This window comes from Amaranthus tricolor, chromosome 13 (genome assembly GCF_026212465.1).
Source record: "Amaranthus tricolor cultivar Red isolate AtriRed21 chromosome 13, ASM2621246v1, whole genome shotgun sequence".
Classification (NCBI taxonomy): Eukaryota; Viridiplantae; Streptophyta; class Magnoliopsida; order Caryophyllales; family Amaranthaceae; genus Amaranthus; species Amaranthus tricolor.
The window spans coordinates 1,299,648-1,316,318 of record NC_080059.1 but is presented as its reverse complement, the minus strand read 5'-3'; the positions used below and the strand labels follow the sequence as shown (position 1 = coordinate 1,316,318).

General features: G+C 33.1%; 3 protein-coding genes across 7 annotated transcripts; 2 read left to right on the top strand and 1 right to left on the bottom strand.

Annotated features, from left to right (window-relative positions):
• The first annotated feature begins 2,592 nt into the window (after positions 1-2,592).
• LOC130798468 (rhodanese-like domain-containing protein 4A, chloroplastic) lies at positions 2,593-6,270 on the top strand. The gene is made up of 4 exons (XM_057661462.1): positions 2,593-3,402; positions 5,070-5,172; positions 5,265-5,428; positions 6,006-6,270. The coding sequence occupies exons 1-3, from the start codon at positions 2,786-2,788 to the stop codon at positions 5,406-5,408; spliced, it is 864 nt and encodes a 287-aa protein (XP_057517445.1). The 5' UTR covers positions 2,593-2,785; the 3' UTR covers positions 5,409-5,428; positions 6,006-6,270.
• Positions 6,271-8,623: 2,353 nt separating this feature from the next.
• On the top strand, positions 8,624-11,049 carry LOC130798467 (ubiquitin-like-conjugating enzyme ATG10). The gene is made up of 6 exons (XM_057661461.1): positions 8,624-9,021; positions 9,457-9,507; positions 9,593-9,673; positions 9,775-9,874; positions 10,281-10,378; positions 10,697-11,049. Exons 1-6 carry the CDS (start codon positions 8,836-8,838, stop codon positions 10,910-10,912), a joined length of 732 nt encoding a protein of 243 aa, XP_057517444.1. The 5' UTR covers positions 8,624-8,835; the 3' UTR covers positions 10,913-11,049.
• A 67-nt stretch (positions 11,050-11,116) lies between these two features.
• On the bottom strand, positions 11,117-16,322 carry LOC130798466 (uncharacterized). Of its 5 annotated transcripts, none has more exons than XM_057661457.1 (10): positions 16,068-16,322; positions 15,461-15,542; positions 14,401-14,480; positions 13,232-13,334; positions 12,989-13,145; positions 12,740-12,832; positions 12,534-12,620; positions 11,944-11,988; positions 11,619-11,703; positions 11,117-11,518 (listed from the first exon to the last, which is right to left on the bottom strand). In XM_057661457.1, the coding sequence occupies exons 1-10, from the start codon at positions 16,174-16,176 to the stop codon at positions 11,418-11,420; spliced, it is 942 nt and encodes a 313-aa protein (XP_057517440.1). In that variant the 5' UTR covers positions 16,177-16,322; the 3' UTR covers positions 11,117-11,417. The 5 variants fall into 5 exon arrangements, with proteins under 5 accessions (XP_057517440.1, XP_057517439.1, XP_057517438.1 ...); XM_057661456.1 differs by having other exon boundaries at positions 12,704-12,832; positions 15,461-15,539; positions 16,068-16,321; XM_057661455.1 differs by having other exon boundaries at positions 12,704-12,832; positions 16,068-16,320.
• Positions 16,323-16,671: the final 349 nt, after the last annotated feature.

Below are 16,671 nucleotides of genomic sequence, written 5' to 3'. Positions count from 1 at the left end.
TTTACAAAAATAAAAAAAATCTATGGTCATGATTTAGCCAAAAACACATAATTGTAAAAGTAACTATGTTACACAGAAAAGTAACTATGAAATAAATTTTAAAATGTCCTTAATTTATAACATAGTATCTTTTTTTATATATAATAACAAAATAAAATCAAATAAAAATCCTTCTCATTCTTCTCATTTTAAAATCATTCTTATTTGATCATATATATATATATATATATATATATATATATATATATATATATATATATTTCCGAGGATAAGTTAGAAAATCTAATCCAAGATTCTCAGTGTACATTATATAACTTTAAGTTTGTGATTTGAACTTTATACAAGCTATAAAGTTAACATTTGTAAAGATAATTGTAATTTTTTTCATTTAAAAACATTAGAATTTAACTTATATTTATTAAATTTTTGCAAGCGTATAGATTAATTGACTTAAATTATTTTGCGTGTATAGATTAATAATTCATCCTTTGATTTAAAAATCTGAGTTCAATGACTTGATCCCTATAACTAATAATAATATATGTTGTTTATTTAGATAGATAGGAGTATGAACATATGTTTGTAGAAGTAAATAAAACTAAAAGTTGAAAAAAGAAAGGAGGAAAGATGTAAACCTGGTAATCAATCACCGCCTAAATGTTAATGATTTGGATGAATAAAATCATTTTTTTTTCCTTTCTTTTCTTTCTCTTTCTGAATAAACAATACAATATCTCCAAATTGATCATTGAAATAAGCATGTTTAATATTGACTTCTAATTCTCTATAGACTTTTGTTTGTGTTTTAGCTTTGATGAGGATGTGAGCTAATGTCCAATATCAACCCCTATTTATATTTTCTTAATTATGAGAATTAAAATATTATTTTGCTATTTATAGATATAAATATATAAGATATGATACGATACGATTTAATTTTTAGTATTAATATTCTTTAAACCAATGAAAATTGGCTGGATAAGGTAGACACGCATTTGCCACGTATGTAAGTGAATTGTAGTAATAGCCCTAGGTTGTATAATCAAGTTTACGAATTCACAGTATAGTTTATATTTTAGATGTATTAAGTGACGTTTTGGTTTTGATGGAGATAAGAGTGAATGTCCAACACCAAACCCTAATCTATCAATATAGTCTTGTATATGAGATCGACCTTTAGAAGAAAGATATTATATTGCAATTTATAGATATAAATATAGAAGATATGATACGATACGATTTAATTTTTAGTATCATTAATTTTTTGAACCAATTGTGATAGACATACACGCATATGCCACACATGCAAGCGCATTTTAGCAATAACTAGCAAGTTGCATAATCAAGTTTACAAATTGATAACATGGTTTAGTATCATTTCAGATGTTTTGTGTGATGTTTTGGCTTTTATGAGGATAAAAGTGAATGTCCAACACCTATAACTACACCTACACCTACATCAACACCTATCAACATAGTCTTACATATGAGATACAAAGAGATGTTGCAATTTATAAAAATGATAAAATTAACGTCGATCAAAATTATTAAAAATTGTATGAACAAGACAAAAAAATAAATGGAAGAAGGGTTGGCAAAAGAACTAGTTGGACAAATATAACTTATCTAGATAGTGATGAACGTGTGTTAAACAATCTAATGATAATATTTTGTAAATTAGCTAATTGAAATAATTTGTTGTTATGAATTAGGTAAATAACAATAAGTTGCTTCCACTAGCGTGTTCAAAATCAATTGATAAACTCAGTCACTCAAATTACCTATTAGCTATCGCCGATTGCCCATTTACTAAATACCTTCATTGTTTATTTTGTAAATAGTCATTAGTTGAACTTGTTGACTAACTATTAATATTTTAATAAATGCATAATAAATGAATTAACTCAAAAATTAATACAAATTGAAAGACATGAGAGGAGTATTCACCAAACATACATGTAAATTTAATGGTCAAACCAAAATAAAAAAGTTGGTCTTGTATGAGAATGTCTAACCATAAGGCGAGTTAATATGATAAACTCATTTTTTTAAATGATCACTTTATGATTGTATTATAAGTGATCACTTTAATATTATAAGCGATCAAATAAAGACTGAAAGTCTGAAAGTTTATATTGAGTCAGCCTAAAAGAGATATTAATTCACATAAAAGTACATGAAATATACCAAAGGGTGTTATTCACGTTCAAAAAAGTTTCAATAATACATTGTGACCGTTATAAATGTACGTGGTTTAGTGGTTTCTTGGGCTTCTGTCGGTACTAGGTACAAAATGAGAGACACCTTTTGCACCTCAAAACTTAGTAGGAAATGCTATTTGTACGGCAATGGAACAAGATATGCAACGAGCAAAGGTCATGATAAAAGGTCTCAATCTCGGATGAAATGTAGCATTACGGGCTATTCATAAAAGCAACATACTATTAAGTTTTATACAAGACGTAACCTTATGCCAAATAATGGCTATAGACTTCTTAAAAAATAATGTCTATACAAATAAGAATTAAAAGGGATTTCATGAGAAATAAATAATTTAAAAGTCTCACCTAAGACTTTTTCTTTTAAGAATTTCTAAATAAAAAAAAAAAACACTTATGTGGTTCTATACATGTAAATAACAAATTCTTCGACACAAGGGAAATGGATATGGTTGTTGTAAGATGTAACGTGGAACTTGTATCATACAAAATCCGAAATCCTGACTTCCACAGTCCACAAACACAAATACACTTCCATTGTGCGATCTCCCTCTTGAAACTCTTCAATGGAGTCTCTTTCTTTCTGTCTATCATCTTCTTCCCCACTTTTCAAACCCCATAAAATCATCCCCATAACCCCTCCAAATTCTCTCCAAATTGCAATTCCATCACCCCCTAATCTCCATGGAAATAAAGTTTCAACCTTTATACATCCCTTCACTTCAAAAATCTCCCTAAAACCCCACTTTTCTCTCCCCTTCTTGATGGGTTTTCTCTCTCCATCTCCTTCTTTTGCATCAGAAATTGCAGACCCATCTGATAAAATCAGCCTAGAATTCATCTTAACCTCAATTGATGGATTTTTTAACAAGTACCCATATTTTGTTGCAAGTGTTACTTTCATATGGTTGGTAATTTTTCCTTTAGCTGAAGAATTCTTGAGAAAATACAAAAACATATCTGCCCTTGATGCATTTAAGAAATTGAGGGATGATACTAGTGTTCAATTGTTGGATATTAGGGATCAGAAAAGTTTAGGGTTTCTGGGTTCTCCCAATTTGAAGATGTTTAACAAGAATGGTGCTATAGTCCCTTTTAGTGAAAATGATGAAGCTGGGTTCTTGAAGAAAGTTCTGGAGAATTTTGCAAGTCCAAATGACACAATTGTTTGCATTTTGGATAAGTGAGTACTTTTTTTCATAATTTTTGTTATTTTTGTATTACACCATGTTTATTTGCTAAGAATTTTAGTTTTGGATTAACTTCATGTAAGCTTTGTGTTTGTTTTTTGTGCAAGTTGAACATAGAAGCTTGAATTGGAACCCAACTAATAGGAGATGTAACTTTCCCTTTTAGCGTATTGGTGATGATTATATGTTTTCTTCAAATTTTATTTGGTTTCTATATAAAATCATTTAACTTTTTGTATATAGTAAAATTTCTTGGACTTCTGTCTGAATTTATATCAATAAGTTGATGAGAAGACTCTTAGGAATGATTGTATCAAAATGTTTTCAGATTATAAATCATAAAAGACCACTATGGCAGATAGCATTTATTCATAGCAAAGTTATTGATGAGTATGTAGAATTTACAGACCTTTGTACCTTTTTGTTAAAGTTTAGACTTTTGGTTGAGATGGTCATTTGACATGGTATCACAAGTCAACGTTCGAATCTCAACCACCCCTCAAATTGAAGTGTAATATTTCGCATCAGCTATGAGGAGGGCCTGTGTTACATCTATACTTTGGACTCTCGTGTGAGGGAGCATGTTATAGTTTATAACATATCCTGGGCGCTTAACCATCAGCCTAGGCTTATGCTGGATCACAAAGCAATCTTTCATATCAAAGTGAAGCTGGATTGAAAAGCTTGCTACTTGAATTTTGTTCTTCTTTCAGCAACAAGGCAAAGAACTGTTGCTTTCGCTGCTACGAAAATATGGATACTTGCATTATCCAATCACCCTCTCTAAGCTCCCATGACTTATCTCTTCAACCATGCAATCTTCAGATGTGAGGGGAAGATCAGTGTTACTGCCTTAGCGGCTGCCTTCTGAGCTCCTAGTTTTGATACCTTTTAATAATAACCCATAAATATTTGTAGTCATAACAGGTTTTAAGTGTAGTTTTGCGCACGAAGTTCAATGCGAACTTCTATGGTCTAGAATTAAAACAATTGTGGGGCTTCAACCATCTGTGAAGGCATTTTGTTGAATACTATTTATACACCTACAACTATACTGATAGATGTAGATTGTAGGCGCACATGATGTAGAGGATGTATTTCATACAGTGACTTACAGTCTGAAACGAAATACATTAGTCTCTCGTATGTATGTTTCCAAACTCGTCTACTTTCATATTGTGCCCGCAATGCAATTAGTGACAAAAGAGTGTTTTTCTATGGCCATTTTACACGAAGATATGTTCGTTGTGTGCTTTGTTTCAATGAAAACAGCATGCACAAATAGAGATATTCCCAGCAGGTATTTTGTGTGGCTGAGAAAGTTTGAGCTCATTTATTATTTATTAATGATGAAGCATTAGGTTGTGTAAATCAAATCCCTACCATGTTGTGGCCTATGTTACTTGGACTCGGGTACTAATGTCGGATACTGTTACGTGTCCAAGTATTGGGTACGTCTAAATATTCAATTTTATGCCTAAAATGAAGTATCTAAGTGCCACACCAATGTTCGAGCATCAAGAATCAGACACAGATACGTGAAGCAAAATGAAGAGTTCGAGTAACATAAATTGTAGCTTTCAAAATTTTTTTTGTACTATTATTTTCTTTAATATTATGGTTTCATCACTTTTATGGGCTTTCTCTGGTTGTAAGGTAGTTTTGATGGAAATTCAATGAAAGTGGCGGAGTTATTGGTGAACAATGGGTTTAAAGAGGCTTATGCTATCAAGGGTGGTATCAGCGGCAAGAGGGGTTGGAGGGTATCTTCTTCACTATCAAAACAATCTTGCATTTCATTGCACCTTATATTCATTTATTAGTATTACTCACTACATATAGCCTTGACTTGTAGGAGATTCAAGAGGAATTTCTACCACCGTCTGTGCACGTGTACCCTAAAAAGAAGGGCAAACGGTCACAACAAAAACGTGAAAGCAACGGGGCTGCCAATGAACCTGATATAGTTCAAGTTCAAGCTGCCACTTCCGAGAAGTGACACGAGAAGACAAAATTTTGGTAGATAAACTCTTTATATTCTTTCAATTTTTACGAGTCATGATGCATGCTTATCCTTTATTTGCCATGTTTTCTTCCATGAACTGACTGAATCCTGAGGCGCTTGAAACTGCTTAGATACATGAAAGTTGATCGAGAAGTTTTAGTGTCTCTGGTATCATTTTGGGGCGTCTTTAACCCATTGAATGCATTATTTTCTGCCTATGTTACTTAGACTCGGGTACTGATGTCGAATACCGGTACGTGTCCAAGTGTCGGATACGTCTAAATATTCAATTTTACGCCTAAAATGAAGTGTTTAAGTGCCATACCAATGTCTGAGTATCAAGTATCGGACACGGGTACGTGAAGCAAAATGAAGAGTCCAAGTAACATAGTTTGCCGCATTATTCTGGGGTGGCTTTCTATTTCACAGCCTGCTGAATGCTACATGATTCTGTATTTGTGTTGTGACGATTTTTCACTCATTTTATCGACTTTCTTCGTTCCATGGTATTACCCAGCTGCATTATCTTAGGATATCATTGCTTACTCTACCCTTAGAATGCTTGGCATTAACGCTGTCATGTTATTTCAGGTTATTTACACATTCGCTTTAGACTGGAGTAAGCCGATCTGCTATGAGGGTGTTACTACAAATGCACTTGTTGGAGAAACGCATCGCTGGAAGCAATGAAGTTCGGTTATATTCATCAGAATCATGATCATTGTTACTTGATTTGAAGTCGGTTTTCGTGGGGAAAAAAGGAAGTCCTATATGTATGTAATTGTATGATGAATGATATTACTTTCAGTGTTGAGATATTATATTGCATGCAATTTGAAATCCAGAGGTTTGTACAGATTTGAAGGGTCATAATCCTGGGACCTGGATATAAGTTATAACCTTTTCATCAAGTTCTTGGAGATTTTTCATTAAGATATCATATTACCAAATACCAATCCTTAATTAAGGATAGACAAAAAAAAAACTCCCCAAGAATCTAAATATGATCATCTTTCTTCCTCAACTCTTCTAGATTACTAGAGTTTAACTAGAAGCCTAAAACCAATACCAGGAATAGCGACTGATAACAAATTAACAATGCATTTCATGCATTTGAAGTATGAAATGTATTTCCCTTTCCTTCTTGTTCTCTTTTATTGTCGATTCGTATTGACGTCTATGAGATAAATGGCTTTGCCAACGATAAATGAACAATGACAGTGGAACTTCTTGTTCCATTGTTGATCCGATGTTGAGAAAAGAAAAGGAGTTAGAAAGATCATTAGTTGTAAATTTTTTCTTTTCCTTATCGAGATTGATAATTATCAAAAACGCCATAATATAGCAATATCTTTATGGCATGTTTGGTAATCAATATTCAATAATGGAAATGATAATGAAAATTTGGGGTTATTTTGGTGAAATAATCTCTTGACACGTTTAATGATTATGCTCGTTTAGCTTTAGTTATTTAACTTTCTTCACTTAACTCATTCAAATGCATTATTACTGAAGATGTAGTATTAGGTGATGATGGAAAATTATGAGCAAAAGAAAACCTTTTTATGATTAATAATTCATTACCATGAGAATAACTTGTATACAAGTCATAAAAATCTATATAACAAATAATTCTTATTACTAACATCTAATACAAACAATCAAATGGTCCATAATGTCATTTCAATTTTTATATAAACATCATACATAAATTGAGATTGAGTGAATTGATGGTCGATAAAATTTAATAATGATATTGATAAAAAGAAAACGCTAATAAAAGTCATTTGACAGCACTAGCAAAATTCATAACTTGCTGTGATCAATCCCTTTAAAGTTCAACTTTCTCCTCGTTGATCACAAGTAGCTTAACCAAGGTATCATTTATATGTCATCACTCAGAATTGACACCAACATACACAACATTTAATTTACAAATCATTTATTAATATCTCTAATTAGAATTGAATAAAAATTATAATAAAATTAACATTTACACGAATCAAATAAAATTCTTTAACTATATTTTAACCCAATCCTTAAACATCGCCACCCTTTTCATTTTATCGTCACCCCCTCCAAATGAAATTACGAATTTGCCCCTGAATTTAAAAAATTTACAACTTTGCCATCCCCTTAAAATTTCTTATTTATAATAATAATAATAATAATAATAATAATAATAACAACAACAACAATAATAATAATAATAACAATAATAATATAAATATAATTAATAATAATATTTAAAAAAAACTCAGTCGCACAAAAAACCGCAAGCCAGCCAGGGTTCAGTCGCGGAAAAAACCGCAGCTGGACCACGGTTCAGTCGCACAATTTCGTGCGACTGAACCGTGGTCCAGTCATGGTTTTTTCCGCGACTGAACCCCGGTTGGCTCGCGATTTTTTCTGCAACTGGGTTTTTTTTTTAAATTATTATTAATTTTATTTATATTATTATTGTTATTATTATTATTATTATTATTGTTGTTGTTATCATCATTATTATTATTATTATTATTATTATTATTATTATTATTATTATTATTATTATTATTGTGATTGTTATTATTATTTTTTTTGTTTAAATTATTAATTAACAACTAAATTTTAATTAATATATTATTATTATATTAAAAAATAATTAAACATTCTAACAAATTATTTAAATTCAAAACTAATAATAATAATAATAATAATAATAACAACAACAACAACAATAATAATAATAATAATAATATAAATAAAATTAATGATAATATTTTAAAAAAAAACCCCAGTCGCACAAAAAACCGCAAGCCAACCGGGGTTCAGTCGCACAATTTCGTGCGACTGAACCGTGGTCCAGTCGCGATTTTTTCCTCAACTCTACTCCGGTTGGCTCGCGGTATTTCCTGCGATTGGATTTTTTTTTTAAAATTATTATTAATTTTATTTATATTATTATTATTATTATTATTATTATTATTATTATTATTATTATTACTTTATTATTATTATTATTATTATTATTATTATTATTATTATAAATAAGAAATTTTAAGAGGATGATAAAGTTGTAATTTTTTAAAATTTAAAGGTAAATTCGTAATTTTATTTAAAGGATGGCGATAAAATAAAAAAAAGTGACAAAGTTTAATAAGTCCCTTTCAACCCAAAATCAAGAATAAAACACAAATTAATAATTTGAACTCAGTCATCTTCTTTCCTACCCGGAAATTTGACTTCTTGAGGGGTATGTAAGTACGCACCACCCTTTTGTTCTTCGCGACTCCAGAGGATATTGTAATTTGAACTCAGTCATCCTTTTTACCCAGAAATTTGGTACTATTTTTGATTTCTGGGTAATCATTAATTAGCAAAAACCATTTTCTGGGTTTTGGTTCAATTTCAGGTTTTGGTTCAATTTCAGGTTTTGATTATGATTTCAGAAAAATCAATAGTGGGTTTATCAAATAGGGATGGGACTATATCACCTGTTGAATTTCGTAAAGGAGCTCATTTATTTTCTGAGAAATGGAAGACAGTTTGCCGAACTCATGAACATGATCTCCCTCCTTGGTCTTGGGTTTGCTGCAAAAATCCACTTTTCTTCACTTCTCATGAAGTAATTATTACTTCTAATACTCTAATTGTTTGGTTAAAAGTTATAAATTTTTGAAACTACTGAGAAAGATTGAATCTTTAGGTTTATGACTATTGAATATCAATTGCAAACATGTATTCTTAACTTGATAATTCAGTTGTTCTTTTTGTTTACTACAAATGTTTTTAGAAAATGGGTTTGTGCTGTTGATGTTCTTTATTCCATCAAATCGCTAATACTAATAAAGTTGAATCTTTGTGTTTATCACTGCTAATTATAAATATGTTAATAATTCACATTACTTTGTTGAAAAAATAACCCACGTTTGATTCCACATGTAAGAATCAGAGAGAGGTTGATTAACATATATATTTTATAGAAGCACAATAACGAATTTATGGACTTGCTGGATTGAGATTTTAGCACTTGAGTTGCATTGTTACTTCTTCTGTGCAGGTAAGTGGGTATCTGTTAATGGAGAAGATGTGCATTTTGAGCTCTGACAAGGTCTGTCTCTTATTGATGAAGGAAAATGTCGGCTGTGTGTTTAACTGTTTATCGCTGATTACTGTTTATTCTTCGTTCTCTGCAGATAGATGAACGAGAAGCTGATCATGCTGTAGAAGAGCCTGATTGCTTCGAGAGCGAAGATCATGCTGATCCTGCTATGCTGGTATAAACCTCGCGCCTCAATGCGCTAGCACGGCTTGAGATTCAGTTATGGAATTACTGCTTTAAGATGGTGAAATATTTTGTTTGCTTCTGTTTATCCAGGTTCAGCAGACTTCTCAAGAAGCACATTACTATGACTTCCATATAGTATACAGCAGTTCATACAGGATTCCAGTATTATATTTCCGTGGCTATTGTTCTGGTATGTCATATGTGTCCTAATCAATGCTATGTTTCCATCTGTGTTACTTCAACTAGGATACTGATGTTGGATACTGATGCGTGTCCAGGGTACTGATGTTGAATACTGATACGTGTCCAAGTGTCAAATACGTCTAAATATTCAATTTTATGCCTAAAATTAAGTGTCTAAGTGTTATATCAATGTCCGAGTCAGACAAGGGTACGTGAAGCAAAATAAAGAGTTAGAGTAACATAGGTTCCTATAGCTGGTATGCAACGAGGACAATATTTCTTGCTTGTAACTGTGTTATAACATGTTGTGAAGAGATTTTCGTTTTGTGATGACTGGATATTCTCTCAATCAAATGCAAATGATGGATGTTGCATCCTGTAAGATTATCTGAAGTTTGTTATTTAAAGTGCAGATGGACAACCGTTAATGTTGGATCAAATCGAAAGAGATCTTCCACCCAGCTCTATTCAGGCGCTTGCGGAGTCAAAGTGGACTTTTATAACTCAACAGGTAACGTTTCACAACAGGGTTTCCTTTGATTCACACTAATGGATACTTAGAAAGTTGGGAAGTCGATAGAAGCTGTTGTATTATGGCACATACATCATAAGAACAACGGTAATAACTGACAATAAGTCTGAGCACAGTTCTCTGCTTGCTCCCCGTCCATGTCCTCCTCGCTCTTCCGACCTTAATAAAGCTAGCAGGCGTCCTCCCATCCATCCTTTGCTTTGCCTAGCTGTGTAAATGTTCATTAATCATCGAAAATGCAAAAATAGTTTAGATTTCAGATTTCCTGAGTCCTGACGAAATTGCACAATCCTGCAGGAGCATCCTTATTTGAATAGACCATATTTTACCCTACATCCGTGTGGTACAAACGAATTGATGCGGCTACTCCTCGGTAGTACTTCTCTGTCTGAAGAAAATGTTAGATTGGAATGTTATTTTGTATCATGGCTCTCTATTGTTAGCCTGGTTGTTGGGCTGAGGATCCCCCTTCAGTTGGCTGCGTATTCGCCTGAGAAACAGCACAACTCTTAAAGGTGCTGGAATCGTGATCTAAATTTTAGCATAAACTTAACTAGCTCCATTATGTTCATAGTTAGACCTTTTCCCGAAACTTGATAATGTATGATCAATAGAAATTTCGCTATTGGATTTACGTCATTTTTTTTCAACTGAGGGTATTAGAGTAACGGAAGTAATAAAAGATTTAGCAAAAACTTTAAGCTCGAGTCGTTTGTATGTCAAACGTTGATCATTGATCATTGTTGTTGCTTGCTTGTAAAACACAAGTTCGAAATATATTCCAATCAAGTCTTGACAAAGAAAAGTAACCGAAAAAAAATAGAACATGATCCAGATTCCAATAATAATATACATACAGATCTCGAAAATTAATAAGAGCTTAATCACAAAATACGAGCTTCACGAACTAACTTTCACAATACACACTTGATCCCTTGATAATGCAAAATCATCAAGATAGTAACAGAATACTAGCCGGTATTGCCTAAATTTATTCTGTATAACAAAATCGTCGACTTCAATCCACTTGAACAGCTACGGCATTGGAGGTTTGTAGCCCTTTCTGAAAAGAACTTGTTCGTTTATAAATAGCTCGAAATCCAAATTCTTCCTGAAAAGCTGTGGAGAAGCTCGGAAATTGAAATGCGTAGCGATTCATTAGACTACTAGATGGCTCCCTCGGCTGTTCGTTCAAAGCAAACCAAGAATTCTGTATTACCTTCGGCACCCTTTATAGGGGACTCGATCCATCCTTTGCTTATGAAACCATAACTTTGGACCCCGTTGATAATCTTTTCTAGTACCTGCAGCCCAGCCACTCAAACAATCACAATCAGCCTTGAAGAGTAGCAATTGGTAACGACAACCGTGTATCAATTAATAAGGACGAGCGTTCCCCCTACCCCCAATATAAACTTCAAATACTACTCCCTCTATGTAGCACTACTCCTTAAAAGCTCTCAGATTCAGAAGAAGAGGGCACTGGGCAGAGAATTATATGACAAACTTATCATCGAAACAAGTGGCGGATGTGTTATGTGTACCTCTTTGTGGACCTCGGGATCTTTAACGATGCCACCTTTTCCTACCTGCCACAAACACCAAGATAAATGAGTCAGCTCATCTCTACTTAACGCCACCAAAGAGAAAAAAAATAAAAATAAAGCCACAACAATCGTGCCAAAACCTTAATCCCAACGAAATGGGTCCGGCTACATAAATCAAAGCAAATAAGCATGGAAAATTGTCGCCAACAAAGGTTATGCGACCTTATCTATTTCTAATAATAATATCTAATAATGACGTGCAGCTAACAAAATCAAATCCAAAGATCATGTATATTTATCATCTTCTCCATTTATTCCTCTTTACTGTTAGTTGTCATATGCTCCTAGCCTCCTACAAATCCCAATTCTTTATTTCATTCCAGGCTACTGTTGTCCAAATCATCCTAAGCTCCTCAAAATTCTGACCTCACACTCGTCTAACTAGCGCAATGTTCGATCTTCTTTGCACATGACCAAATATAGTGATCTACCTTAGTGTGCAACAAAAAGATATAAAAGGAAGTAAAAAGAACATAAAAGGAGATAAAAGGAAGTAAAAATTAAGAGGTACCGAAAGAAGTTGCTACCTGCGATCTCTTAGCTTCAAATTGAGGTTTCACTAGCGTAATAATTGTTGATTGCTCTTTCATCACCTTAACCACAGCAGGCATCACCTACAGCAATACGATGATAAGATTGAAAAGATGACTATGTCGGAACATTTGAACAAAAAGTGATAGCTACAGCTTCAACATACCAGCAGAATGGAGATAAACGACAGATCTAACGTTACCAGATCAACTTTTTGTGGAAGTCCGGGAAGATATCTTAAATTTGTCCGCTCCATAACAGAAACTCGCTCGTCTTGATAGATTTTATGAGCCACCTGGTAGATCAGAAAAAATTGCCAGCAAGTTCCATAAGATAAATAGCTAACAAAGTTGACATAGAATTTCCCATAACAACAAATCATGAACAATAGAATCAAGACGTCATTCCAATCTTACTGTACTTCTGAAGATTAAAATGGCTTGAAGAATACCTGCCCGTAGCCTACATCAACACCATATACGAAAGAAGCACCATTCTGGAGCAGGCAATCGGTGAAACCTCCAGTTGATAATCCTGAATCAAGGGCAACTTTCCCAGAAACATCGATTTCTAGCTGTTCAATAGCAGCCTCCAATTTGTATCCTGCTCTGAAATAGATGTCAGCGTACATAACATTTTGCATTTGATGTGCAATGAACGATCAAGTACGACAAGGTTTTCTTAGAGTAATCACCTACATACATATTTAGGAATTTCCGCCTTAATCTCTACAAGAGCTTCATCAGAGACGGGTGTTCCAGCTTTAGTCACCACTTTACCATTCACAAGCACTTTCCCTACACCCAACGAAGACGAAAAACTCAGCTTCATAGTTCATATAAACATGTTCAGATATTTAATTTTTACAAAACAGTAACCCAACAATCCCATTAAATCTTGATCAATAAAAGTGATTGACAACCAGACAAGTTGATGGAATCTATTAGGTGGTAGGGGTGTTCAATGGGCCGGATAAGGGCCGGGCCGGGCCGGGCTTAAGTAAATATGGCACGGGTTGGATAACCGCCCTTTATACATAATATGGGGTTTAAATGGGCCAGGCTTTGTAAGCCCGAATCGTCCGAATCCGGCCCATTTTTATTACTAAAAATTATTTTAATCCCCATCTATCAATTTATAACAATTAAATTATCATTTATAATAATTAAATTGAAAAAATATTAATAATCTCCATTAACATTGACATTTATAATATTTAAATTATACATTAATTATGTTATTTACAAAGGCCTATTTTTGACCCTTGTTGAGTCCTTTATAGCCCGCTTCATTTTAGTTATAGTAGAGCCCGTTTCGACCCGGCACATTTTCGACCCGGCCCTTACAAAGCCTGATAAGGGCTCAAAATGGGGTCCGGCCCATTGAACACCCCTAAAGTGGTCGTACACAAAAACACACACGGACAAAAGAAGAAACAAAAAGAAAGAAAGAAAAATGAGTGTTTTCTTTTTTCGGGGAGAGGGGGAGCTTGTAAGGTAATATTTACTTCCAAAACTCTACATATCTCAAGTAAGTTTTTCACAACATATTCTCTAAAATATTTGGTCAGTAAATTATATGTAATTGTAAGATATCAAGTTCACCATAGCAGACCGATGTGAACCAAAGATTCAAGGTTCCCTGTTAATGAAAAAATGTTATAGGAATGCACGCTGCACATGTAACTAGATGCAATCACATATCATCAAACTAAACCACAAGACATCATATTACTATATGAGACAGACAAAGTTACGGAAAACAGTGGCGAGGAAGAGCAGTAGGTTTGCAGATCGAAATCATTCACCAATGGACAATATCAATCATTTATTGAGTTCAACAAGAGGTTTGAGAAACTTTTACCTTGAATTATCCACGACTGAATGAAATTTCGGCTATATTGCTGAAATCTCTCCAGGCATACTTCATCAAGTCTCCTTTTTCTGAGTGTGTCAATACCAAATCACATTTAGAATTCAAAAAGAAAGTCACCAAAATTGATCATTGTCAAACTAACAAATGAACTCAACGTTTTATCTTAACACTATGTTTGGAATGAGGAAATGGAGGGAAAGGAAGGAAAGGAAACAGAGGTGTGCATTTCCTTCATTTGGATACAATTAGGGGAAATGGAAGGAAGAGAATTGGAGGGAGAAGCTCCTTCATATTTTAAAAAATATATAACCTTCCACATTCAAAAGATTTAGAAGGAAAGCAAACCCATCTTCCCTCCCCTCCCCTTCCCTCCCCTTCCAATAATGTAATCCAAACATAGTGTAAGTGTTGTTTGGACAAGAACCAATATGATAAGAGTGAAGAGCCAATATTACGATACTTGGAAATGAGAAATCTGAAAACTAAAGTTACTATAAGTAACGATTGTTTAAGTAATTAAAGGGTAAGAAATTATACAAGAACATTAAATAACCTAGGAGTCAATATATAATATTCAAATGGCTATGATTGGAAGAGAACAATGACCCATCCCCTACATAGATGACACTTCACAACCATCAAACTCTAACAAGATATAATGAGAAGTCCTTACTTCACTTAGCCCTACTATAAACTCCCAGATAACTTCTTTCCACATAAATATTATGGCTGGACTATGATCAGTTGTGCGATCCATATCTAACATGTTCTGGAACTAAACTACATGGGCCTATAGCAATACGCACAACAGACCAGAGGTAAAACAGACAATCCCGAAACAAATAGATCACTTCCTGTTAACAACATCAAATCTTCACTTCAACATAAGATAAAGGTGTTATTTGTGCTTAAGCATTCTTTTAAGTCGAAATTCTTGATAATTCGAAGATATTGCAATTAACATGACATAGAAACCTTAGTAAATAACAGTTAGAAACTCACATATTACTATAACCAGTAAAAAAATTCAAGTGATCCAAAAGCTTACTTCCTTGATATAGAAACCTTGGCCGACTTTGCAGAAAAACTCCTGAAGGAGAAGTGCTGTTTACCTCTGAACCAACTCACTGCTGTAAATTAACATGACACAAAAACAATGAAGTAAACTTCATCCCCATGAACAACACATAAATATAGTTGTAAACAATGTCACAAAACAAATATAGACAGCAGAAATCAGCAAATAAACTAAGTTGGAGCAAACAAACAGGCGCAAAAAGAAATGGTTAGGCATCAAACAATCAATTAAATGGTGTTCAAAACATTCTCAAAATGATCCAATTATAACTATAAAGATTCAATTTTTATTATCTGCTATATAATTCATTAACCCATATTGTAATGATTATAAAGATTCCCTTTTCATTCAGTTCCGCTTTACATTTCAGAACCCACATAATTATAACTATAAAAATTCAAATTTTGTTCAATTCTCTTATATATTTCAGAAAACCAGATAGTTATAACTAAAAAGATTCAATTTTCGTTCATTTCTGCTATATATTTCCGAAACCCCGGACTATATTGAGTTAATATAATATTTCAGACATGTCAAAATACTTGATGAGCACAGAAGAAATAACAATTGAAATTACCTGAAGAAGATGAAGCGCTGCGGCAAGGAAAGAGAAAAATAGAAGAACTATGAGCACTTCGAAGAAAAGTGTAGTTTGAGAAAGAAAACCTCAGACTTTGAAACGCCATTTTCGTCACTATCACACTCTCTGGATTTTGGGAGAACTCAACAAAAGAATGACAATTCCTTTTAAGTATTTTGGGCCTTTGACGGAATATTTCAAGTCGGTCAGGCTCCGACCCGAATGTGAACTTTTTAGTCAAACAATAGACTTTAAGGAGAAGATTTATGCCAAGAAAATGAGTAAACACGATGTTAGAGTTTTGAAAATAGTTGTAGATTTCTCAATAATTAGGGCAAATTTATCTTAAAAAAAAAAGAATTAGGGTAAATTTATCTAAAAAAAAAGAATTAGAGCAAATATATATTTTCACTTATTTTAGATTTTTTTCTAGTGTGTTTTTAGTCATTTTGTGCTTGTAGTCTGGTTTAAACTTATTATGTTCATATATTATTGTATTGTATATATTTTATGTTTTCTTTCGCAGACTTTTTCTTTACAGAAACCTCATATATTAAACGTCATTTGAGTTGAGGCTCTTTCATGTTCATATATTATTGTA